Raw genomic sequence first — 26110 nt, 5'->3', positions numbered from 1 at the left:
CATTTTGGAGTTACTTGTAACTAGTCGGGTACTAAAATGACATTAATGACAAAAGTCAAATATCAAAATGAATTACTCAATTATTATATAAATAAATATCAATCATCAATAACTATAAGTAATTGATATTAAATAATTTATAGTCTATACTCTTATTCTTATCTTAAGCAAAAGTGACAAATGTAGCAGGCCTAACTCTTCGAGACTTCAAATTGTTCCTCTTGTTAAGATCTAAAATTTGAGTAAGACATAGTTTCTTGTTTTCAAATATTTTGCTATTAACAAAGTTATGTACAATATTTACTAAACTTGCCTATTTTTCAATTATTCAACCATTCAATTTTTACTTTAATATTCACTAATCTTGTCTATTAACAAACTTCAGATACTATTCAATGTATAATTACACTAATTTTTAGAAAAAGTATATGCAATTATTATTTATTTTATTCCCCACCAACACAGTCGGACACCAACATAGATATATAACCGATGAGGTCTAGTTGAATTGGCGAAACTGAAGCTTCATCATTTTAGAGGTCATGGGTTTGAACCCCCCTATATGCATTAGATGTTGTTCGACTGTATAATAGGTGTTTGTCTACTATAATAATAGATATTATTTAGATTCTATTTATCTGATATTGTTGACCATGGTATAATTATTGTAATTATTTATTAGATAAGAATGATTTTAATTGAATTATTTCAATCAATGATAGTTGATCACTTTTAAATAAATAAATAAAAAACCATAGGTAATATAGATAACTGCAAGCACCGGACGCGAAAAGAACCGGAGAGAAAAGTCGCACCCATTAGGAATTGGGTCCCACCGACGATGACTTTCCTAAAAAGTGCCGGTTCATTTGAACTGTAGTTGGGTTGGGTGGACTCATACCTGCGGAAGAATCGCTTTGGTTTTCTCTCTCTACAAATCCAACTGCAATATTACAAAGACAAGACAACATATTATTATTCAATTTGCGGAAAATATTTACTGATCGTGAAGAAAAAACAAACACGAGTAGAAAAGGTTAAGAATCGGTCCACAAATTGGAAAAAGTGAAGCCTCCTGGAAGCTTCTCCCCCGTTGTTATCTGTCGCTCTCTTGCACAATACAAAGCAGACGCATTGATGTACGACGTCGTGGACTGCTCTTTATAACAACTCATACTGCGGTATTTATGCTTGCTCTCTCTCTCTCTCAATATATATATATATATATATATTATATCGTTTTCAGTTTTTCTGTTGCCTGTTGATTTTCGTGCTGAGGAAATCGGAGTCAAACTGGTGAGTTTTGAATTTTTTTTTTATGTTTATTTTTTCCGAGCATGTTTGGTTGATTATCTGTTTTTTCGGAAGGAGAGAACTGAGTGTGCAGTGTGTATGAGTGTTAAAAGTTGCAATGTATCTCTGTTGTAGGTTTAGAGACTTGATTCTGTGAACAGAGCGTTTACTTTGATGGAGTGGAGTAATCAGTGTTTCTTTTTTCTTTTTTTTGCTAGGGAATTGATTGATAAAGCTTATCAATGTTGAAATGGTACTGCTGTTTAATTCAATTTAAGATTGTGACGGTTCTGAAAATATGGATTTAGAAGGCGTACTGCTCTGTTTAATTTTTCTGGCTGCTGATCAAATTGTGGTTATTACTTAGGATGTTTAAAGTGATGGTTGCTTTGGCTAATGGTAATTCAGTTTAGTGACTGGAAGAAAATTTTTTTCTAGTTGCATATTTCTGAGTTAGGCAATGGAATAATCTGATTTATAATTGATATGCTGTTGAATTTTCCTTTTCTTTATCCGTTTTCTTATAAAATATAGAACTTTATATGTCGAAAAGAGACTTAATTATAGTTTGATGTCCACTTGGTATTAGTTTATGCTTAAACTTGAGAATATGAATGTCTCTGCTCAAGTGGCTAATAATTCAGTTTGTGCTTTCAATATTGACTTGGCAATGAACTACCTCTGATAGAAGGTACTTTAATCATATTTCCAGGAGTCCCTACTGGGGGTTATTTCAAGGAAACTCTGGTGCTAGCAGAAGCATCTTGTGCACGTGGTTCTCATTTCTGTTCCCATAATCGGAAGTCCTTTTTCTTTTTGCATCTATTCTCATGTGAGCTGGAGTTATGGATTACCACCGGGATAAGTTTGTTAGGTTAGTTCATGATACTTGCCATCTATTTTCTCTGCAATAGTTCATTTTTTCTCTTTGTTTGAAGTTGGGTGGGGAGAAGAAGATAAAGTAATGGCATTTACTCCTTTGCCTTCCCTCTCCATAAACAACCTATCCACATCCACACAGAAGAAAAACATGTAAAAGAAATCCAAAAGTGTCATGGTACTATGACTTGACCGCAGTACTTCAATAGTCTTTAAATGGAGCTGGGTAATGTCTTTGTTCTAAACCAATATAATAAGTTTACCTTTCAGGTTTAAAGATTGGAGATCAGAGAAAAGTTTTAATGGAGAATCACCCTCTAGAGGTGGACGGCAACTTGCCAGACTTAGATCAGCAGTATGCTCAGTTTCAGACAAATTCCAGAGAGGACTAGAATCTGGCTCTGAGAGAATCAAGAAGTTCACAGGATCAATAAGATCCTTCTCTTTTGGAAAGTTTCAGGATGAGGGGTCTAGGAAGAAAATTCTTGATCCTCAAGGACCGTTTCTTCAGAAATGGAATAAGATTTTTGTATTATCATGTGTGATTGCTGTCTCCTTGGATCCCTTGTTTTTCTACATTCCCATTATTAACGATAATAAAAAGTGTCTTGATTTGGACCGGAAATTGGAACTCGCTGCTTGCATTCTTCGATCCTTTACAGATATCTTTTACCTCATACATATTATTTTTCAGTTCCGTACTGGTTTCATCGCCCCTTCTTCACGTGTATTTGGAAGAGGTGTCCTAGTTCAGGATTCCTGGGAAATAGCAAAGAGATATCTATCGTCGTACTTTATAATTGACATTCTTGCCGTTCTGCCACTTCCACAGGTAAGGAAGACAACTCTACATGCACGATATAAGCTAGTTTTTCATGATCATCGCTCTTGTAACTGTGTATCAATATACATGCGTAGGATGGTTACTGGGCATTGATTAGTAATTGTTTGTTGTGGAGAGTGCTCTATTTTACAAAGTTTGTTTGTTTTAAGATTATTGTTCTACTGGAATGTGCCTCTATATCTGATCATCTTGTAACTTTCTCAGATAGTAATTCTCATCGTCATTCCCAATTTGAAAGGTTCAAGATCTTTGAACACAAAGAATTTGTTAAAATTTGTGGTCTTCCTCCAATACATACCAAGGGTTCTCCGAGTCTATCCCTTATATGGTGAAGTCACAAGAACTTCTGGCATACTCACTGAGACAGCATGGGCTGGAGCTGCCTTCAATCTTTTTCTTTACATGCTTGCCAGTCATGTAAGTGTGGCTAAAACTTCATGTGCATTCGGCTTAACTATGTTCCTTTTCTGCTTTCCTTTTAACATTATTTTATTCTTATTTGTTCAATGAGTTTTATTTGTTATTTGAACTTTTCTTTTCGTCTATTGGTTATTTATTTTTGTAAATAAGCTCTTTTGGGAGATATTGTACAAAATATACTTCTATCCACTGTGAGATTATGAGAACCTCCATGTTTTCATTGCTAGAAAATCCAAACAGATGTTAAAAGATAAAATTACGTTGACCTAAAAATAAAAAGAATATAAACTGATGATCAGGGCCTCCTTGATAAGTCAGTGTAATTACCGAGTCTACCATTCTCCTTTATGAAAATACGAAAATCTCCCCTCCAAATTTACAATGTTGACATATCACCCCCTTTCAAATTTATTATGTTTAGATGCCTTCCTAGGAGTGTAATTTTTTTCTGTATAGTTACAAAAGGAAGGTAATCATAAGTTTCTGATTTTGTTGATATTATTATTTTTGAAAATTGTATGTGGGATTTTCTGTTAGAAACATGGATGAGGATTTTATTAAGTGTATGCTTATTCTATGTGTTTAATTAAAGCTTAAATTATATGTTTGTTCTTATAATGTTAGAGCAGTTAGAACTATGAAATCAACAATGGTTTGAAGTAAGTGAAGCTTCATACATTACTTTGTGAAAATCATTACAAATTGTAATAGCATTTAAAAGAGTTGTATTACAAGATCTAGTCCCAATAAATTAATTTAGTTTAAGTTTTTAGGAAACTATACTCTCCAACCATCCTTATCCAGTAGCTTCATCTCATTATATGGTGTAGTTAGATGAACGCATTATTGTTTTCCACATAAAAAATGAAAATATAAACAAGAGATGAGAAATGCATCCAGCAAGTGCATGATGCAAACAATATTGCCTTGCAATTGACCTTACAAATTTTATTTATTACACAACCCCTCCAAGTTTGAACAATTATTAAGGGTAGATTTGAAAAAATCAATTAAATCTTCTGTGTCATTTTTTGTCCAAAAATCCTAATGGAAAGGAGCATTAGTTAATGCTGTAAACTTAAAGGGGAGGTGTTTGTAATTCCACGAGGCCGAAGGGTACAGTATGGGATTGCACCGACACCTAGGTGAGGATTTTGTAATTAACCCTATATTCTACAGAATTGTTTGGACACACAAATGTGTGAAGTTAATGCGTTTCTCGTACTTAGTAATCTTCCTGTGCACCATCAATATAGACATCTGTTAGCATGTGTGATATCTATGAGGTGGAAATAAGTTTAGCGAGGTTGTTAATTTTTGTCACCAGGGATAGGTCTAGGATGAATCTTGCAAGGATTATGAATCTTCCGCCAGACATGACAAATGGGTTAACTTCCTTTCTTAGTTGGTTACCTTTGCTTATTGTCTCTTTGATCACTTCGCTATTAGGTGCTTGGAGCCTTTTGGTATTTGTTCTCAATAGAACGCGAAACTACTTGCTGGGAGAGAGCTTGTGGGGATCGATCTGCATGTAAAGATGCTTCCTTTTATTGTGAGGCTGATCACACAGGATTCATACAATTCTTGAATGAGTCCTGCCCTGTACAGACTGCTAATACTACGCTTTTTGACTTTGGGATATTCCTTGAAGCCCTTCAATCTGGTATTGTTGAATCAAAAGATTTTCCTCAGAAGTTCTTTTATTGTTTCTGGTGGGGACTACAGAATTTAAGGTATGTTCCTCCTAGATTTAAGGTGCTTGCATATTGATTAATACTTATGAATGGCACCCCATTCTCTGCTGGGTTCTTGTAATGTCAAATATTTAGCTGTGGTCACATTCTCTCTTGTTTCTGGGTACAAACATTATACTGCGTCAAGTAATTGTAGTTCTTAAATGCTGGAGAAAAACAGACCACCTCTAACTACAGTGCATCCTGCCTAAGCCAGTTTAAGAGATAATAAAGAAAGAATAAGGAAAGACTTGATCATGATTCTACTGTAGGCCTTCTTAATCTTTTCCTTTCCGTACCATCTCCCGATGTGTAGACTCCTGAGTAGTAAAAGATTTTTTCAATTTGACAGAATTTGGAGAGGTATTTCTTCTGCATTTTTTTCCGTGATGATCTGGATTTTAACGCAAATAAAATTTTTTTTCCTACCCCAAAATAAGTATATATGAAACAGAAGATGAGAGAACGGTAGCTGGTTTGGTGGCACCGGTACTGACACTTCTGGCCTCTTAGCCTGGAATCTATTTGTCCTTGCTGAGTTCTGGAAATTTTTTCTTTTCCTTATTTCGTGGTGAATTTTACAAACTTTGATGCAAAAATGGGAATGCAAGGAGGTTAACCACCTCCACTGGAGATTAGGTGTTGTACTCCTTGTGGATTTATGTTTTGCTTGTTTAATTCTAATCCAGATCCTTGTTTTTGTCCAATGTTGCAGTTCCCTTGGTCAGAACCTTCAAACAAGTACCTATGTGTGGGAAATTTGCTTTGCAGTTTTCATATCTATATCTGGCTTGGTGCTGTTTTCGTTTCTGATTGGGAATATGCAGGTCAGTGAGTTGTTTCTCCGCATGAAGTTTTGGATTTAGGAACTTGTAATCTTCTTACATGATGACTAAGAGAGTGATGCACGCTTTTGTAATGGATTGCAATGTTTGCTGAACTGTCTTTGTTTATAGTGGATTCTAATGAGCTGCAAATATTGGTGCAACAGACATATTTGCAGTCTACAACACTGAGATTAGAGGAGATGAGGGTGAAAAGAAGAGATGCAGAGCAATGGATGTCTCATCGTCTGCTTCCTGATAGCTTGAGGGAGCGAATCAGAAGGTATGAACAATACAAATGGCAGGAAACTAGGGGTGTCGACGAAGAGAATCTTATTCATAATCTTCCCAGGGACCTCAGAAGAGATATAAAGCGACATCTCTGTTTAGCTTTACTCAAAAGAGTGAGTTTCTTCTCAAAACCCAATTACTTAAAGTATAATAGAAGAACAGTTGAATACAACTTAACTGGAAGTTCTTTCCCTTATCAATGTTGTCGTGGTTTGTTCCTTTTTGTACTCGTGTTATATGTATGATAATTGCATCGCTCTTGATAAAGGTAACTTCCTTTTGAGCTGTTTTTTGCTTGGTGAGCATGTCACATTGAGTCATAACTTTGTTTTCGTTGGACTCATAACTATTTTCTTTCCCCTGTCAACCAATTTGAATAGAGAAAAGATAGTCCAAGTTGCTAAAACATTTGCCATTAATCACATCCAGAAGGCTACCTTCTCTTAATGAGAAACCTTGTTTTCCTCTTACTTGATCATAGAACTAGGAAGTTGATACTCTCAGCTAATCATGCAGGTGCCAATGTTTGAGAAAATGGATGATCAACTCTTGGACGCAATGTGTGACCGTCTGAAACCAGTACTTTACACTGAGGATAGCTACATAGTGCGGGAGGGTGATCCAGTTGATGAGATGCTATTTATTATGCGTGGCAAACTGTTGACCGTTACTACAAATGGAGGGAGGACTGGGTTTTTTAACTCCGATTATCTAAAAGCAGGTGACTTTTGTGGTGAAGAGCTCTTAACTTGGGCTCTAGACCCTCATTCATCGTCCAATCTCCCGATTTCCACCAGAACAGTTCAAGCCCTCTCAGAGGTCGAAGCATTTGCTTTGATGGCTGATGATTTGAAGTTCGTAGCCTCCCAGTTCCGACGATTACATAGTAAACAGCTGCGTCATACTTTTAGGTTTTACTCGCAGCAGTGGAGAACTTGGGCTGCTTGTTTTATACAAGCCGCATGGCGCCGTTATTGCAGGAAGAAGCTAGAAGAATCTCTCCGCGAAGAAGAAAACCGGTTGCAAGATGCTTTGGCAAAAGGCGGGAGCAGTTCTCCCAGCTTGGGTGCAACAATTTACGCATCTAGATTTGCGGCTAATGCACTTCGGGCTTTGCGACGCAATGGTACCAGAAAGACAAGGATGCCGGAGAGAATATCTCCAATGCTACTTCAGAAGCCAGCTGAACCAGATTTTACCGCTGAAGATAAATGATATTATGTACTTACCGTGATTCTTTTGTATAACTGTATAATAGTTTTTGTTGTAATGAATATAGCCATTCAGCTTGGTTTTCTCTGTCCGAGTGCAAGTTGGATGTTAAGGCATAAGTACCTTCTGTTTATAATCTGATATGTAAATCATTACGTCTTGTTGCCTGTTTTGTGTCAATCATGCCTTCTTTTTTTAGTCTTTTGACCTCCTAAAACTGCGAAACGTTGATAATGCCTGACAGGGTTAATTACAATGATAAACTTTACACTACACTATCCATTCTCTCTTCTTTCTTATTTCCATAAAGTAGAGGTTACAAACAATTTTACAAAATATTTTATATACATTGCTTCAAGAATTAAATTCAAAGTAATTATACCTTGTGTTTTTTTAGAATAAAGAGTTTTAAAGGTATAGAGGCCGTTGAAACAAGTGCTATAATATATTGAGCAATAAGCATCCGCAGACACTCGCTGTACAGATACAATCGGATGCTCATTAAGGAAACTAACTTGAACATATTCAATAAACTTCCATCACCTAGTTTACTGGGGAGGATAACATGAGAGGCTTCAGCTCCGCTTTTGCCCTTGTGTATTGGCTATTAACAATGGTATCAAGAGTAGACACAGCTTTCACGACATGCTTCCCTTTGTTCAACATCACACAGCTTGCCCTGTAACCAAAAAAGCAGCAGTTTACAACATGCACAGCTAGCAAAAGTATACTACAATCATACAAAACAAAATAAGTGGAGCACAAAATCAACAGGTGCTGTTGGTCATTTCAATTGTAATCAACAGTCATAGGACTGCTTACCTCCTTCCATTGGCTGCATCTGTAATTTCTGCTCTGCTAGGCACCCCAGTCTTGACAAGTGACTCCAGAACCTGTGTTGCCAAAATGACTGGTACATGTGCAGCACTGCAGATAGAAATAATCTCTTCCTGTATATCTGCAAGCTTCTCCCACCCGCATTCCACTGCAAGATCTCCTCGAGCAATCATCACCCCTAAGGGGTTTGGTGATTTCATGGCCTCCAGTACTAAAAGCGGCAATTTCTCGAATCCACCTTTAGTTTCAATCTTCAATACAATCCCCAACTTTGAACATTTTCTCTTTGCAAGCTCTTGGTGCAAGACGACAATATCATGAACATCTCGGACAAATGAAATCCCCACCATGTCAGCATGTGCAGCTACAAAGTCGAGATCCCTAAGGTCTTTTGAGGTGAGACCTTCATACCGAATATCACTCTCGGGAATGTTTATGGATTTTTCTGAGCTCAGTTTAGTACCTTTAAGACCAGCATGTGTGATCGTCACCACAATTTCTGAAATGCTAGTTCCTTTTATAATCCCCCATATCTTACCATCATCGAAGGAAATGGGTTCTCCAGGTTTGACTGAATCAAACAAATAGCCAGATGGGCAAGTTATCTTATGGGTGCCATTAGCTGAACTAGGTGATGTATCCTGTTCATCTGAACTATCTCGAGATATTATCAGCAAATCACCAACTCTGAGTCTAACAAATTGCTCTACAGGGGGGACATCAACCACAAAACCAACTGAAGATTTCCGGCCCTTCTCCTTAATATACAATGATGTCCCAGATTCGATATATGCAGTCTTGCTGCATTCAGCCATGAATCCAACACCAGAAAAAACAGGATACTTGCTTAAAATCGTCAGAGTTCTCCGCTTTCCACGGGTATCAGAGAATCTCACACAACTATCTACCTCCAGCTTATTGAGAAATTCTTGGCCATCCACATACAAAATAACATCAGGGGATAGGTGAGGTGGTGGTGGTCCAGCTCCTTGTGGGGTTAGCCAAACTTTGGATGGGCGTACCACCGTTCCAAACGCATTTCTTTTAGGGGAGATTTTCACCACACACGGACCATGTTTCAGTCTTCCAGTTCGAAGCTTTGGTCCAGCCAAGTCCATTAGAATCCGACAAGGTTTCTCCAGAAGCTGAGAGCACCTCTTCACCAATCTGATTATCTTGCTCCATAATTCTGGATTTCCATGTGCACAGTTGATACGAAAAGTGGTGGCCCCTGAATTGATCAGATCAGTTATATGTGTATCGTTCTCCACTACCTCTTGGCCAACTGTTACCATGATATGAGCCATTTTCTGGCCTTGAAGTGTGCCCAGAAGTAGATCCCTATTAGAAGTTACCTTTTTTATCATTGAAGTCATTCCTAAATCCAATTTTTCATCGCCCAATTTTTTAAGAACAGGAAGCCCTTCACTGGAACATGTTTGGCTGAGAAGGGAATCTGATCTTGAGCCAATTAGCATTTGAATACATGCTGAAAGACTGGAAAGAACATGCGGATTTACAGTCTCTAAAGTCAAAAGCCCAATAGAAGAAAGCTCTTCTTTGATCTGTTCTATATCTAGGCATTTTAGGGCCAAATAATGCAATAGGTTTGTCGCGCTTGCAGAGTAATTCCTGCAAATGAACAGGAAGTACGAGTTTATGGCAAAATTCACAACCACAAGCATGATGAATTGGCTTGTTTCCAAAAGACAAGTTTTCGGAAAGGCATATAGTGTATCTGGTTTAGATTGGTGGAAATATCCATAGCTCAGTCCAAACAGATTCAAGGCAATACTTGGAAAAGGAAGAAGCATTGAAACACAGGAACAAAGAGGAACAATAATGTCTATAGCACAAATCTCTTATCCAGAAAAATTTAACGTGTACCTGTGACAAGTTTTAATCCTTGATGCGTTCCATTGTTCCATTGCAAGAATGTGCAATTGAACTGCCTTCAGCTTATCAAGAAGATTCTCTTGGTTTCCCAATTTTGCCACAGTTGCTTGAAGCTCAGTACTTGATTGCACCAGGGAGGCAGCTGTTTCTTTTCTTTGCTCCTCAAAACACTCATCATCATCAGGACAAATAAACACTTCATCATCAGTAAAATGAGGAGAGCTCCGTCTTTGAGCATCGTCCTGTTCAGGTGGCATGCCATATGCAACAATTTTTGGGGTGAGTTTCTGACCCCAGCCTTGAGAAAGCAATATATGATCTTTACGACAAGGAACTTTGGGCCCAAATTTACAAGGAAGAAAGGTGGAGTTCCCATATAATACTATTGACGTGCAATCAGGGAATTTAGCCTGCATAATGAAGAAAAGCAAATGATCCATGCTCAGTAACACTGCTGAAATCCAAATTGAAGTAACTGGATGATAACAGTCAAAAACAAGTCTGAAGTTCCAAAACGAATGTATAAAATAAGTAACCAACTAATGCCTTGAGTACAGGCTAGAAATAAATAAGAAGAGGAAGTGTTAATAAAGAATGTCAAATACAATAAGAAAATCACTGAAAAGACACCATTTATCTGTGGACTACAAATGTTAATCTCTTCTCTGGGCACGGAACATAGGGTGTTAAGAGTTTGAGAAGTCTTGTTCTTTTCACTCATTCAGTAAATAAAAAGTGGCACATGCGACATTCATCCTTCTAGATTCTTCACAAATCAGTCAAAGAGCAACACTTTGGTAGCAGAGAATACGAAGGAAAACTTTACGTTCATGCATTAGATGCAGGTGCCTAATTCCTCTAAGAATGTTGAAGTCGTACTTCATCAATTATTTTCATCCCAAATCAGAGTACACCATAACTTAACAGTGCAAAAAGGTGTAAGAACTACATAATGTGCACTATATGTTTACACCAATCTTCTGGTCACCTTATACTTAATTGCATTCTGAAAATGTAAATGCTTAACCAAAGAATAAGAACTTTAGGGAATAAAAAGAAAGAAGTATGTTCCAGGATGACAAAAACTCGAGCAGCAACCTTCAGCATCAAGGAAGAAGGACAATACTCACATGATTAAGGAGTGCTGTCTGTTCGGTTATAGAGCACACTGACACAGCTCCAATCATCATTAACTGAAGTCTAGTGCCTGCAAATCATAACAAAATCGAGTGGGTTACGAAGATTTCCCTGCATGAAAGAACGTTTCCAATTCACAAGGTTATGTTTTGTTGCGAGCTCTCTCATTCAAAGGACATCAAATCTCAAAACAAATTAAGTCACCAGTGCTCATTCATATAATCTCCAAATCGATGATAAGGAATAATGTTAAGAAGTTTCAATCAGTTCATCAAAGGTTCAACTTTCCAAGCTCGAATCTTATCTGCGTTCATGTTTACTCTTGTACCCGGCAGCGGAGGAAATAAACAGAATACTTTTGAAATTCTCAAAGCCCTAGAAAGAGATAGATGGAAAATTCCAGTTTTTCACCAAAATCCCAACCTTCACTGATAATCATGGAAATGAAAGCTTCATTCTAAACAGTCACATAACATTCCAAATAAGAATTCCATATATGCATATATAATCCACAAACGCTTGGACTTTTAATTTTAATTTTGGTGGTTTGTAAATAGTAGCATCATTAAACTAAATCCGAAGTCCTCAAATCACCAAAAGTCCGAAACAAATCGAGACGAAATTCCAACTAAATCTATAAAAACAAAAGAAAAAAGGAAATGAAATTCAATATTTGCTCCTATACACACAAACACGGGAGAAAAAGTACCGTCGTAAAGCTGCTGTGGGGACTGACGGCTCCAGAACAATCAAAACCAGCTTCGATAATTCGATATCCGCTGTAAATTATCGAGATTTGTTTATGGTAGACACTGTGGAAACCAAAAATATTTAACTTGAGATAAAAAAAAATAAAGAGAAGATGTGGAGTGTGGAGGGCGCGTGCCAGATTCTGTTTCAGAGAAGGGTGAGGTAGAATCTTCCAGCAGCACGATTTATCCCCGAAGTCGCTGAACGCTTTTAGTAACGGTAAATGCTAATCAGCTTTCAGTTACTGTTGCGTTGAAGTTAAGATTACATGATACTGTTTGAGCTCCCATTCATCCATGCTTTTAACTTTTTTAAGTCATTTGAAGGATGTTTAGACGAATTTATAAACATTTTATAAGATATCAAAAAATTGATATTAATATATGATTGTTATAATTATTTAAAAATATAGATATTTGATAAATAATGTAATCAATGTATTCAAAAATAAATAATAGTTCATCACGTTTAGTCTAAAAAATCTATTCAAGTTGTCAGAGTAGGTTTAAGCTCAAAACATTTCCCCCATAAGAAATTTGTTTGATTTGTAAGGCATGAAGTAGATGAAAACAACTAAGCTCTAAGTCCTTTTGGAATGAAAGATATAGTAGAGTAGCAGTAGCATTCGGTTAAGGAATATACGAGGATAGGATACAAGTGAAGAAAACAAACCATAGTAACAACAAATCCCAAATCCATACTATTTAATATTACCACTTCTTTCAACCATAATCCATGATGATATTCAAACGCTTGTTTTAAGCTCAATCACACCATATCTAACATCTATCCTGTCCAATACATGCATGAGAGAACCACTATTATGCCTGGACTTCCTCCGCTCAAGTTGAACAATCCCGGAGAGCTTCCACCTCCCTTTTGACAAAAGATGGCAACGAAAACGCAGCTCTATGCATCTGTCAATCACAACCCAAACAAATAAGTAAACCTATTTCAGAGTATTTTCCGTAACTGAACTGGCTCACCGTGAGAGACCTTGATGAGTGTGTGTAAAATTTGCTAGTATAGCAGCAGAAATATGTGATTTCCGCCAGAAGTGATAGTAGTACAATTGATGGTTAACTAGGAGTAAGAGGTTAATCTAAAATACAAATATATATAATGTAAATTGTTGATGCTTTAAATTATAGTCTACTGTGGAAGTCAATCTACTAACTAGAGTTAACTGGGGAAAGTGCCTCAACCCCGGTGAAGCATTAGAAAAGGCAGATGAATTTGAATAAAAATTCAACATCTTAATATAAAACACAGAAAAACTAGCGATTTAAGTTACAACACAAGAAAAGATACCTCAGAGTTGTAAAACTTAAGTTGCCTCTGGTACTCAAGTGCACCATCCAACTTCTCAATGGGATTGATAGGGTGTTTGAAATCAACAGGTGGCCCCTCCGTTGCACATAACACAAATCCTATGACACCACTGTAAACCCGAGAAAGAAACAATAAGAAGTCCATGAAAACATACCAGAATTTGGATTAGTAAACCTATCATATAATCAGAATGTTCAACTATTGTTGGTGAACATACAAATATACCGAAGGGAAAAAAACACAAAACAATGAAGCTTTCACTAAGCAATTGTAGTGTAACATCAAATAGGAAGACTTCATTAAAGTTACTCGCAAGACACAGGTAAAGCTATACCTTGGATATGTAGGGACACTAGCCCATGCGTAATGGACCGAACCTTTGAATGTTTCATGACATATAGAAATCATATCCTGAATCAGATGTGTATGAAGCCACATACTCTCCGCCATATTACAAAGAACACCACCAGGCCTTAATGCTCTGGCAATGGTCTCAAAAAATGGTCTCTCCACAAGCTCCTGAGCAGGACCTGCACAGAGGCAGGCACCCAATTTATACTATTCTGGAGTATATGGCGCAAGTTGAGAAGATAAAAGAGTATAAGGTGCTAAAAACATATATTTGAGATAAAACTAATATCTCTGAATTGAAAGGTTTGAATGATCAATTCTACAATCAGTTGTTAGAATCAATAGGTCTTCAAATTGTTCATTTGAAAAAATAGAAACCCTTCTTATTGGATGATCTTGATACTTCCCTAAACCGGAAAATAGCAAACATTTTATAAGGGCCGGCCAAATTACCCCCATATGTGCAAATATGCATTGTGGTTGCAGAGAATTCATTTAAATAACATTTTTCAATCAATATTCTTCAGGAAAACTATGGGGAAAAATGAAAAAAAAAAAAAAAAAGGTGAGGACAAAGAGCAAGGAAAGAACAGAAAATGCATAGGCATACGTGTTATAATGTAAATCCTTGGTTAAGAATGTAAACGCCAAAACATTAAGAAAAAAACAAACATCCAGAAAGGTTCAATCTGCTAATAGCATACATACCCACAGGATCTGACGAATCCACAATAATTGCATCATACTTCCCCGGAGGCGTATGTCTTAGAAACTCAACAGCTGTCAAAATCACAACTTATTGAGCATATAACTGAATTACCAATGATGAAGAGTAGAATTACGGTTTCCAGGTTTTCATAGCATAATAAATCTGATCCTCAATGATCATTTGCATTTCAAAATATAGCTCTAATCTATAGGCCAAGATGGTAACGTCCAGTATATGCTTGTGAGGACACTGGCTCAAACTCAATGCAATCAATTGATATGATTTGAACAATGATTAATGCAGGATGCTGGCTACACTTAGTGGCTGTGGGGGGCCATGTCATAATCAACAAGCTAGAGGGCCTGGCTAGAAGTCAACACACATGTTTAAAGCAAGTTAATGCCCTTTGCAACAACTTGATATGGTATTAAAACAGCAGCCCAAGTAAAGAACTTCCAAATTTACACTTGAAATGAAATCAGAGAGAGCAAAGAAAAAAGTTTTTTTTTTGACAAATTCAAGAATGTTTTAGTTCCAAATAGAATATAGCATAACATTTTCAATGTATACTTTAAAGTGCCACAAGTGCATTAAGGTATGTAGAAAGATTTTAGGCATACCATCACCAACATGAAGATGCACCCGAGGATCCTGGAAACCAATAGCTAATTGTGGGAAAAATTCCTTGCTTACCTGTAATGGAGATAGGAATATAACTGCCAGCACAGGAGTATGGAATCAAGAAATTTTCCTGAATTAACTGGAGCACGAAATAAATCACTCACATCGATGACCATTTGATCTATTTCACAAATATCAATCATCTCCACAGAGCTATGACGGGCAATTTCCCGAAGAACTCCGCCATCACCACCGCCAACAACCAAAACCTGTATTCCAAAACAAAGCCAGGGGCTATCAAAATAAGCACATCAGGGTGAGGACAAATCGAAACTTATGCAAATGTAGAAACCATTGAACTCCTGCATACCAAACATGCTAAATACCATTACATTTAACCTTAACATTCTTAATATGGTTTAAAACATAATCATCTTCAAGAATGTCAAGCAATGGGAACCACATGAATGGTAACTACGGGAAAAAAAAGGTTGAGTTTTACTATACCTATTGATTTGACACTATGACTCATTGAATATGTAAATAATACCCCCATTGACAGTTTCAAAAGGGATGTAGGAAGATCTAGAATCCGTAAGATAAAATTATTCAACCATGAAAAGGGAAAGGAAAAAACAAGAACAGAAGAATGAATAGTCAGTAGTTGCAGCCACTTCCTCTCTTGAGATGGCAGCCATCCAAGGCAAAGGCAAAAATTGCTTTCTGAACCAAAAAAGGCTCAAGATTCACTGTAGGGCATCAATATGTACATAGCAGGTCAACTTAGCTCGGTTGCAAAGCCACAAAAGCCATCATGAACAAAGAAGTAAAATCACCTGTTCCCCTAAGTTTGAAGTTAATAGAAAGAGAATAAACTGGCGTAGCAAAACATTGATGCTGCCAAGAGACACAGAAATCAGGAATTTACATTTTTGGGGGCTTCAATGGAACAAAGGGGAAGATGGGCTATCATCTCCTGATAAGCACATTCATCTTTCTCAGTCAGCTGAACAATGCCATCTAGCACAAGCACTTTCCCATATGCTGTGGACTGCAAGGGTGAACAAAGAAAGCATGAGCATATATAACAAGATCAGAACTGACAGGAGGAGCAATTTCAATATAGAGAAAAAGATGGTGAACCTGGAAAACCAGAACCTCCTGGTACAATGACTTTTCCTTGAATAAGATTTTTTCCACCTTTAGCGAATGTGTTTCTCCTACAAGTAGACATGTCTTCACTAAATCAGATACTTTATTCTGAAGAGTGCAAAGGCACCAACACCACTAAAAATCAATTACAGAAGAGATCAACATGTAGTGGTTATCTTTATTCTTCCTCAGGCTCAAAGTCTAACTTCAGCATAAAAATTACAAACAAATTTGATCTGCATACTAATAAGGCAGAATCATATGTCCAAGCTTGAAGCACAAGTGAGCTTGTATGACTCATTAGCACAGTTTAATTTCTCAAAGAATTCAACTCAAACTTCCTTAATGTATTATTTCATATAAAGAACAACATTTCTTTCACACGATGGGATGCAAATAAAGTTGGTCAATTTTGAATATACACCAAGAACACTAGGCACATGTTCAAACTTCAAAGTAGCAGATTACAACCCTCAAGTTGAATAAAGCTGAGAGAGGTCGTTAAGCTAATGCTCAAGTCCATCAATCTTGCATTTACCCATTCAATCTACTCTTTTGTATCAGAATAAAGGCATGCATTGTACCTGGCCACATTGGGTTGTTGAAATAGACTTCCTTCACAGTTTTATCTGTAATCAATACCAGGCAATCACTAAGCCATTTAAACAATTTAAATACAAGAACAGAAGCTATGTTCATACAGCAAAACACAATAGAGAGCAGTCATGTTTTAATACCGGAGGATGACAGAGGTTCAGAGAACCATCCAGAAACAACTGTTGAATGGCATTTGGCATCAAGCTCAGGCTGAGACGCCTTATTTTTCAAGCAACAGGATGGGATAACATCCTCACTGGAGCCATTGCCATTACTCTCCCTCCCATCCATAGTCCTCTGGCATTCCAAACCTTTTCCTGCGTCGCCCTCCATATATTATCCTTTTCTCCTGTGGATCCAGTCTCTGATCACCAAAAAGATAAAAATCAAACTAAACATCAACCCCAGAAGACCAATAACACAATTACATGCTCATAGCCCACAAAAGAAATAAATAATAATGAAACAGAAGGTCTAAATTAAATAATTAAAAAGAAAAAAAAAAAGGCCAGAACTATACATAACCCAACAACAAGTAGCCAAGAAGCCTAAATGGTAATGTGCATACAAGAAACAGCTAAATAAAAATGCAAGTACATATCTCAGAACAAATGAACAAAAAACATAACTATAATCAGTTAATGAAAGAGCAACTAGCCCTCACATAAATATACATGCCAACCGAGATTACAAAGAAAAAACAGAGAAATGACAACAACTACATACTGGTTGACAATCTCGTCAACCAAAATACAGCAAAGAATGCCTAAAACAAATGTTTACCAGCAGAACATGAACGCTACTCTACACTGAAATAGGTTCTTGGCAAGTTAAATAGTGGCCCGTCATTGTGCCAAAGGAATGAAACAAATATATAAAGAATAAAGATAAGCTAACGAATTTTTGGAAGGACTCTAACCGGCAGATTAGGAAAGAAGAGGGAAAACCAGTTCAAGCCACTAGGCAGTAAAATATTTAACGCAAATAGAGCAGCCGATTCTTTACGATATAATTTATTGATGGAAACTGCAATTACAGTCTTTCCTTCTTTAAACATAGAGAACGATCCGAATCAACGTGCTACGTTAACAAAGCAAAAGAAAAGCTGCGTGCCTCTAACGCCATCTATAAATACAAGTGGAAATTTCGCGAAGAAACAGAAAAGACAAGAAAAAACTATAAGCAGCACCATACCGTTGATTAGTGTAGACTCTACTGATTATAGTTATAAACTATTCCCAGGTTTCTCAGAAAAGCGAAGAAAATAAAGAATTCACAAAATCGCCAGAAAAGATCACAGCTTCCCCCGAATAATACATCATGCAAATAACCGCATTTGAAAGATCGTAAACCACAGCTTAAGAAAACGTTCAACTTTTTATAAAGAAATCACACTCCTGCACTTAAACTCCAAAACCGTACTAGGGTTTACGAAATATCCGGGAGTACAGACTCTCTCTTTCCAAAAATGGGTAGAAAAAATACTAAAAAATTTACAAAAACAAGAAAAAAAAAATGTGAAAAACCAAAAAACAAAAGATCTCAGCTGCCTATAAAATGCATGTAGAGAGAGAGAAAATAGCAAGAAACGATTCACATACCTGTTTTCCGCTGTGGTTAACAAGAAGAATCGTGAAAAAAATAAAAATGTACCAAAAAATGGCACCGAAAATACAGCCGATGATAATCTTCTTCAACAGTCAACGAGAATCTTATGGAACGCAGAGATAGAAAAAGAGACTGAAATTTCTTCTCGCTCTCTTTCTTCTCTGCTACGCTCTCTGTGTGTGAACTTTCGAGAAAAGATAGCGTTAATGGAGGACAATTTATATAGCGTGCGTGGAGTATAGTATATTTAATAATTATTATTATTTTGGTATTTGAATTTTCCCCCAATTCGTAGACTTTGATTAATTCCAACTTGGTTATTTAAAATAACAAGAAATATGTTTCCCAAATTAATGCAAATTTTGCCCCCAAATGGTTGTTGTGGACACTTTCATGCCCATAAAAGCTTCACGCACAAATTTATACGTGGAATGTTGTCTACTGTATAATAGTTATTGTCTTTTATAATAGTAAGTGTGATAGAGCAGAACTATTATAATAATTCATATTAGATATTAATATCTACAGAAACAATTATTATTATAATTAATTTATTTGTGATATTAGCAAGTAAGAGATGGGCACGTGGGTACATGGAATATGGCGATCGTATTCTTATTCTTTTAGGAAATTGCTTTATTCTTAGCTCACCAAAGCAATAAAGTGTGCTTTTAGAGAATGCTTTACATGACATGCTTAAAATTGTTAATGAAGGTTGGGATTGGATGCAAAGAAAGTGGATTATTGTTCATGATTAAGTTGTAATTGACTTTGTTTAATCATACTTAGCTCATTACTTTAATCATAAATTAGAATCCGCATGGATTGAGGTGGGGTGCATGCTCATTTCAATATTTCTCCATCATCACAACTTCTTTTTTAAATAATTGTTACGTAATTGGATGTTGTTATATCAATTATTTTATGTTGTGGTTTGGACAGCCCAACTGTCCTAATCAAATTATTTGTGAACACGTTTTCCTTTCTGATACAAAAACAACAAAAAGATTATATTTGTACTATTATATTTGTTGATTAGGGTTTCTGTGCATTCAATATCTATTAAAAAAAGAATTGTGGGTGTGCTGTGTATGTTGGTAGAGTTCTTAGAGAATTGTATATTAGATATTTTTGTAAGTTAAAATTTTCCTAAAAATTGTTAGAAAAGATTGCGTTTGCGTTATGTGTGTTTCCAATAGGTTAGTCAGTTAAAAATCGCATGTGCTCCATGTTCATGTGTGACCGACAGAGTTCTTAGAAAAGATTGTGTATGATCATTGGCCTATGTGTATATATACATGTATATTGAAATATGAATGCAACGTGTCAAGACTAGAAGATAAGTTGATGGAGAAAATGAAAACGTGAGATTTAAGTGAAGTGCAGAGACATGGGCCATCATGATTAATATGGTGGTAGGTTGAATATATAGCCTATATTAAAAATAAATGGGGGCGGACTTTATATAAATTCTTATATTTGAAAATTCAAGTTTGTTTTTCAAGACTTTTACAATATATTTGAACTGATATAGTATGGTAATCCACTTATGACCAACATTTGTGAAAATAAGAAATATTCAGTTCTATGAATACTTTATCCACTATGTTATCCACAAAATACCAATGATTTGGTTGAATTAGCATCTTCACCTTCAATAAATCAGAAATTATGGGCTTAAATCTATATTTCCATACCCTTCATCATAAAATATATATATATATATATATATATTGCCCATAAATCGACCAAATCATTATCAAAATAAATAATAGGTAAATATATAATGATTTTTTTTAAGTTTGATATAATTATCAATATATTTTCATTATTTAAAAAATTACTAATACCCCTTGATTTTAATAGCTGTCTAACAATTAATTAATTCAATCCGTTAGTCTCTGTTCGTTTTTTCAATTTTTTGTGGTGATCTGATCAAAATGTCTTCGTAGACTAAGAACTGTTTGATTTTTTTAAATAAAATACAATAAGGGTAAAATTGAGAATTTAATACCTTCATCCAAGAATTATATAATTTCATCAAAATCATGAGGGTATTCGTAATTTTTAAAACAACGAGTGAGTATTCATAATTATATCAAATCTCAAAAGAGTTCGTTGTAATTTATCTTAAATAATATATATATATATATATATATATATAAAAGACGAGTTGTAAATCATTTATTGTGAACTGAGTAATTAAGTTTTGAACTGACAACCTACTAGAAATAATTGTATTTATTAAGTGGGGCATTTGAGAAATTATTTAGTAAGGGTCTAAGAACCCTAATCAAATATTTTCTTGACCTTATTAAGATTTCAAGTAACAAGCCAATAAAAATTAATATGGAAAGACGTGTTAGCTAGAAAGAATAATCTTGACATCGACGTCCCACCTAATTCATTGCACTCAATATAAGTATAAGGGTATTTCTACCACCTTAACATATTCTGTAAACTATTTTAAAAACTTATCAAATTAATGTTATAAAGTTTTCTTATCATTTTCTTAAAATAAGAATTGCATATGATAAACTCACTAAATAAGATGTTGGAATTCTGTAAGTTTTTTTTGAAAAAAAAAAAAATGAGGAAGTCCTAATTTATTTTAAGATTTTAGCTATTCCTTCTTCCGAATTAATTAAAAGTTTTATAAGCTTCATCGTCTTATTATCCAAAAACTTATTTTCAACGATACATACACTCTACCATTAAAATATTAATATTAAATTATTCTTTTTTCTAAAGCTTAATTTTTTTGTTAAGATGATTGTTTAACATCTTGTAGATATATAAATTTATAAAATTGTGAATTTAAGCAGAAGCCTTGGCTGAAAATAAACTATCAAATTTTGTCTTTGGGCTTAATTAGATCAAATTTGGAGGTCACTTATCTAAATATATTTTCATTTCTCGACAAAATAATTTTTTTAGAATGTTCATGCTATAGAATTTCTTTCCTTAGAAAGAAAATTTAAAATTGTACAAGATACATGTATGGGTGATTTATTCCTCATAAGTATTAAAGTGTATGGTGCAGGCAGGCTAGGGGCCATGGTGAAACTTAGAAAGGACCAGGCTGCACATGGATTGGTCCACTTGATAATTAACTGCTAGGTACCACTCATTTATTCACAATGCCAGTGGACCATTGATATATACATGGCAACCACTATTCTTCATATTCGGTATAGTTATAAAGGTACACACGTTGTTTGAAAAATTATAAATATTTTTTTAATTTTAACATTCGTCTAATAATGAACACATTTCATTGAGTTTTTTATCTAATTTTTTGTAGTGAATTTATTTAAACAATCCCTAGTAAATTGAAATTTTATAATTTTTTGCAACTTTTTAGAATATTTTCATTGACTAAGCATAACAAGTGCAATTACAACACTCGTAATATGATTGTAAAACTGTACACTAGTGATAAGATGGATTTAAGTTTAATGAGACTTACTACTTCCTAGTATTTTCTATATGTACACATTGATCATGTGTGATGGTAGGAGGGGTCACCACAAAACAAATATCAAGGTAATTAATTAAGACATTCACGAAAAGCCACATGTATAAAGTTCATGGCGCAAAACGTGTTAGAAGTCATTGTTTTAAAAGAGACAAGACACCTTATAATAATAATGATGATATTGATGTTACATGTTCCAACTTTGTCTACAAATATTTTGCTCACAAACGAACAAAATGTCGGTCCGTACACTCTTATCTGATTCTTTTCGGGTGTACAAATGACACTCACTGTGTGTTTAGATGAGGAAGATTAATTAGGTTTTGGGGCTATAGAAGAAATGAGTTTGTATATAGGAGCATGAAGAACATAAAAATGTGTGACTCTTGAAGCGTTGATAAAAACAGTGGCATCCCCACCACTCTAATTTTGATGAGGGTGAAGGTGTAAACAGGGGATTATATATTGCCACATGCCAGATTAAACCATTGAGATCCTGGAACTATACAACTACATCATATATTAATAATCTGAATACGTACGTATGTGTATTAGGACAACGAATGTTGGGATTGGGCGGATACAGAAGAGTTGAGCTCCACCACAGTTACACTTATATTGTCTCTGCTACCCCTAGCCATAGCTAACTCAGCCAGCACTGCGGCTGCCTGAGCAGCACCAGTGCCGCTTTTACTTATTAATGAATCACCAAATTGGGTATGGGTATGAAAATGATGATGATCTTGGAGCATGGGAACATGAAGAATATTGCTTCTCTTAATTTGTCCCTGTAAACACTTCCTTACCACCTGGCATGCAACATCATTAGAAACAACATCCCACAGTCCATCACTTGCCACTATCAAGAACTCGTCCGCATGGCTTCTACTCACAACTCTTACTTGGGGTTTTGCTATCACAAATGGTTTCAGATAATAATCACCTGCAATCAAACATATCATATGTATGTGTCCCTGATTTCTCTTTATCCAATTTAATAAAAACACAAAACCATTCATTTACATATGATGTCCAAACAAGTAGTCTAGTAGTAGTATACCTATAGATCTTGAAGTGGCAAGAACGCCTAAGACTCTATGTCCGTTCCAATTGATGACCTTCCCTCCACATGCTTCAATCCTCCCCAATTCATCAGCTCTATCAGGCTGCCATTTAATACAATTTCATATTTAAAAAATTGATCAACACAAGAGTATCATACAAACTTCTTTTCAACTACTGTTGCACAACTATACATACTAGCTACCAGTTTATACACACTCATTATATGCACATATACAATATTATTACAATGTTGTCAAATATATATTTTCTCACCAAACTATCCTTATCAAGATAAAGGCATATCTCCTCATGTGCATTAATGAAGATGTATAATAGTAATTTAGTAATAAGTCAATATCGATCTTCACTCATTTTCTTTAAATTAATATCAACAAATTCGATAAATTTTAACCAATGAATATCTATTTGTTAAATAGAAACAAATGTGAAAGTAGTAGATGCAATTTTTTAATCTATATGGAGTTTTGCACAAAATTCAGAAAAAGGAGGTGCAATTATCCCTCATATAATAATCACAAGATAATAAAGAAAACTAGTACATAATAGCGCCACTTATTGGGTCAATTGATGATGCAATCAATTAAGTAAAATATAAATTGAAGTTATCTATAGTCAATGGTAATTGTTAAAGAAAGAAAAAGGTAAATATAATTTTTTGAAACTATAACGTTGAAGGATGCATATAGTAGAGTGTTTGAGAATGTTGATTTTAGTTTGAGAAACCAAATTTCTATTTAAATCTCCCAACTTTAATTTTCTTTAAAAGAATTTTTATTATTTTTATATAAATAAATAAAATAGAATACAAGTTACAAGAATAATTCATAAAAAATTTGAATTTATATTAATAAAAAATAATCGATAATTAAAAAATAGTTATACATAAAGAGTATTTTGAGCAATCCACATCTTGCCTACAAAAGTAATTTTTCTAAGACCTTAAACCTTCAGATATAGCATAGAGATAGAGAGTGTTTGTTTTGATCCGCGTTCCCCCCCATGATAGGATTGCGTACCATGCATAGTTACACATTTTGCTTCATAATATTAAAATCTAATAGTAATTTATAAGATAATATATACTATCGCATAATTATTGAAGGTAGGATTAAAATTTTTATTACTTAATTACCCTCCCACTTTCTCCACCGTCTGCTTGTCTCTCCTTTTTATAATAATTTAATAGTTAGATACAATAAAAAAATATTTCATTTTTTTGCGACTTGTAAAAATATTTGACTTGTGATTATTATTAAATTTAAAAAATAGAGTTTACACTCCTACTTTTATAAAGATTTAAACATTCTCTCTTGGACATTTATTTTGAACTTTCAATGTGGAAAAAAGAAAAATTCATTTTGGATATTGAGATATTTTGTCATTGTTCACAAAATGACAACAACTTAAAAAAATGGATAATTTTAATAGTGCTTTTACATTTAATTATATTTTTAACCAAATACTAAATTATATGAAATATCATTTTTTTTTATTTAACATATCACAATAAACCAATCCGCATATGATGGATAATGGATCACTTTTATATCATTCTATTTCTTATCTCACACACTCTCTTCTTACCTAATTCTATCACCCAAATCAAACCAAGCCTATAGAATACTTCTCACACACTCTCTTTTTGATTATGCAGCCAAAAACAGGTGATAGGGATATATTTTACTACTCCTTTTGGTGGCTCCAGGGTGCTCCGTACAACAAAATTCAACTAATAGTTACGTGACAATCATTTTTAAAAAAAAATCAAAATGACACTTACACCCCTTTAAAAATTCACTATTTACATATCATTAATAACTTAATACTAACATTATAACATAATTAATTTTGATTAACCATATTGGAAAATTCAGATCAATACCCATTATTATAAACATGACAAACAAGAAATTAGTTAATGTTATAACAAAGTCTTAATTGTATTCACATATCCACCACAAAAAATTAAGATAGATTAAAGCACTTTTATTTTTGTTGTACTAAACAAAACTATTATTTTTATTTTCTCCTATTATTTTATCTTAATTTTCCCCTTAAGGAAATAATGCCAATAAAAGGGCAGCTGTTAAATTAATCCACCACCAAAACTCAGACCGATTAAGTTGATATTATATGAAATAATAATAACTAAAAATGGAAATGGAGTATATAATAAAATATTAAATTTTCATGCATAATCTGTTCACCTTGTGATCATCCGACAACTGTACGGCCACGCCGCCGCTGGAAAGCACTGCCCTTGAATCGCCGCAATTGGCCACCACAATCTCCTCCTCCCCTACCACCGCAACAACCGCCGTCGACCCCGTCGTTGCCACCGATGCGCCCTTCTTATTCACCTCTTCGTCCATCTTCTCGAACCCCGCCACCATAACCTTTTCCCACTCTATCTCGTCGGTGCTTTCTTCTTCAACAATATTCACCAGCAACTTATGCAGCATCTCACCACACGCGTGAGCCACGCGCCACCCCCCATGACCGTCATACACTCCGAAAAAGTCGTAACTCTTTCTACCTTTTCTCAAAAAACCTAATTCCACCGCCACCGCGTCCTCCATTTCTCTTCTCCGGCCGATGACCGATACCGTTCCGTGTGACAAGCATTTCACTTCTCTAGATCCGCCGACTTCGTTTTCAGAAAACTGAACTACTAATGCCTTTTCGATTAGGCCGGTCGTCTCCTTTTCAACTTCGGATCTCTTTTTCTTCAAATCTACCTCATCCTCGGATGAAATTAACCCATCCCCCGATTTTTCTGGGGAGAGTGACCTAACTCTCCGGAGCTCCATTCTTTTCCGGCGGAAACTTTTCGGTAATTTCTTCGCTTCATGACCATTTTCCAGTTCTAATTCCCCATTTTCCAATTCCAACAAAATTTTCCCCCGGCGACAGCCATCGTCGGAGGACATAGATTCTTGACTTGAACTATCAAAAATCATCACCGGTCATTCATCAAACAACACGGCGAAGCGTCACGAATAAGAGAAAAGCAGTAGACGGACACGGTGCATGAGAAAGCAGGACAAGTGAGGGAAAATC

The 26110-nt window shown here is 35.2% G+C and overlaps 4 protein-coding genes across 5 annotated transcripts; 1 reads left to right on the top strand and 3 right to left on the bottom strand.

The window, feature by feature from the left end:
• On the top strand, nucleotides 913–7694 carry LOC105160375 (cyclic nucleotide-gated ion channel 1). The gene is made up of 8 exons (XM_011077713.2): nucleotides 913–1296; nucleotides 2006–2167; nucleotides 2443–3004; nucleotides 3221–3433; nucleotides 4886–5169; nucleotides 5885–5996; nucleotides 6161–6397; nucleotides 6801–7694. The coding sequence occupies exons 2-8, from the start codon at nucleotides 2139–2141 to the stop codon at nucleotides 7497–7499; spliced, it is 2136 nt and encodes a 711-aa protein (XP_011076015.1). The 5' UTR covers nucleotides 913–1296; nucleotides 2006–2138; the 3' UTR covers nucleotides 7500–7694.
• On the bottom strand, nucleotides 7902–12306 carry LOC105160374 (plastidial pyruvate kinase 4, chloroplastic). Of its 2 annotated transcripts, none has more exons than XM_020693571.1 (5): nucleotides 12076–12306; nucleotides 11360–11477; nucleotides 10221–10639; nucleotides 8319–9965; nucleotides 7902–8175 (listed from the first exon to the last, which is right to left on the bottom strand). In XM_020693571.1, exons 2-5 carry the CDS (start codon nucleotides 11417–11419, stop codon nucleotides 8040–8042), a joined length of 2262 nt encoding a protein of 753 aa, XP_020549230.1. In that variant the 5' UTR covers nucleotides 11420–11477; nucleotides 12076–12306; the 3' UTR covers nucleotides 7902–8039. The 2 variants fall into 2 exon arrangements, with proteins under 2 accessions (XP_020549230.1, XP_011076014.1); XM_011077712.2 differs by having other exon boundaries at nucleotides 11360–11436.
• LOC105160373 (spermine synthase) lies at nucleotides 12793–18695 on the bottom strand. The gene is made up of 11 exons (XM_011077711.2): nucleotides 18480–18695; nucleotides 17019–17242; nucleotides 16866–16910; nucleotides 16273–16349; nucleotides 16058–16180; nucleotides 15294–15398; nucleotides 15129–15201; nucleotides 14508–14579; nucleotides 13783–13978; nucleotides 13428–13557; nucleotides 12793–13033 (listed from the first exon to the last, which is right to left on the bottom strand). Exons 2-11 carry the CDS (start codon nucleotides 17209–17211, stop codon nucleotides 12959–12961), a joined length of 1089 nt encoding a protein of 362 aa, XP_011076013.1. The 5' UTR covers nucleotides 17212–17242; nucleotides 18480–18695; the 3' UTR covers nucleotides 12793–12958.
• LOC105160372 (probable protein phosphatase 2C 51) lies at nucleotides 22244–26110 on the bottom strand. Its single transcript, XM_011077710.2, has 3 exons — nucleotides 25258–26110; nucleotides 23025–23130; nucleotides 22244–22907 (listed from the first exon to the last, which is right to left on the bottom strand). The coding sequence occupies exons 1-3, from the start codon at nucleotides 26008–26010 to the stop codon at nucleotides 22516–22518; spliced, it is 1251 nt and encodes a 416-aa protein (XP_011076012.1). The 5' UTR covers nucleotides 26011–26110; the 3' UTR covers nucleotides 22244–22515.

This window comes from Sesamum indicum, linkage group LG4, assembly GCF_000512975.1.
Source record: "Sesamum indicum cultivar Zhongzhi No. 13 linkage group LG4, S_indicum_v1.0, whole genome shotgun sequence".
In the NCBI taxonomy this organism is placed as follows: domain Eukaryota; kingdom Viridiplantae; phylum Streptophyta; class Magnoliopsida; order Lamiales; family Pedaliaceae; genus Sesamum; species Sesamum indicum.
This window is presented reverse-complemented; position numbering and strand designations above follow the sequence as displayed.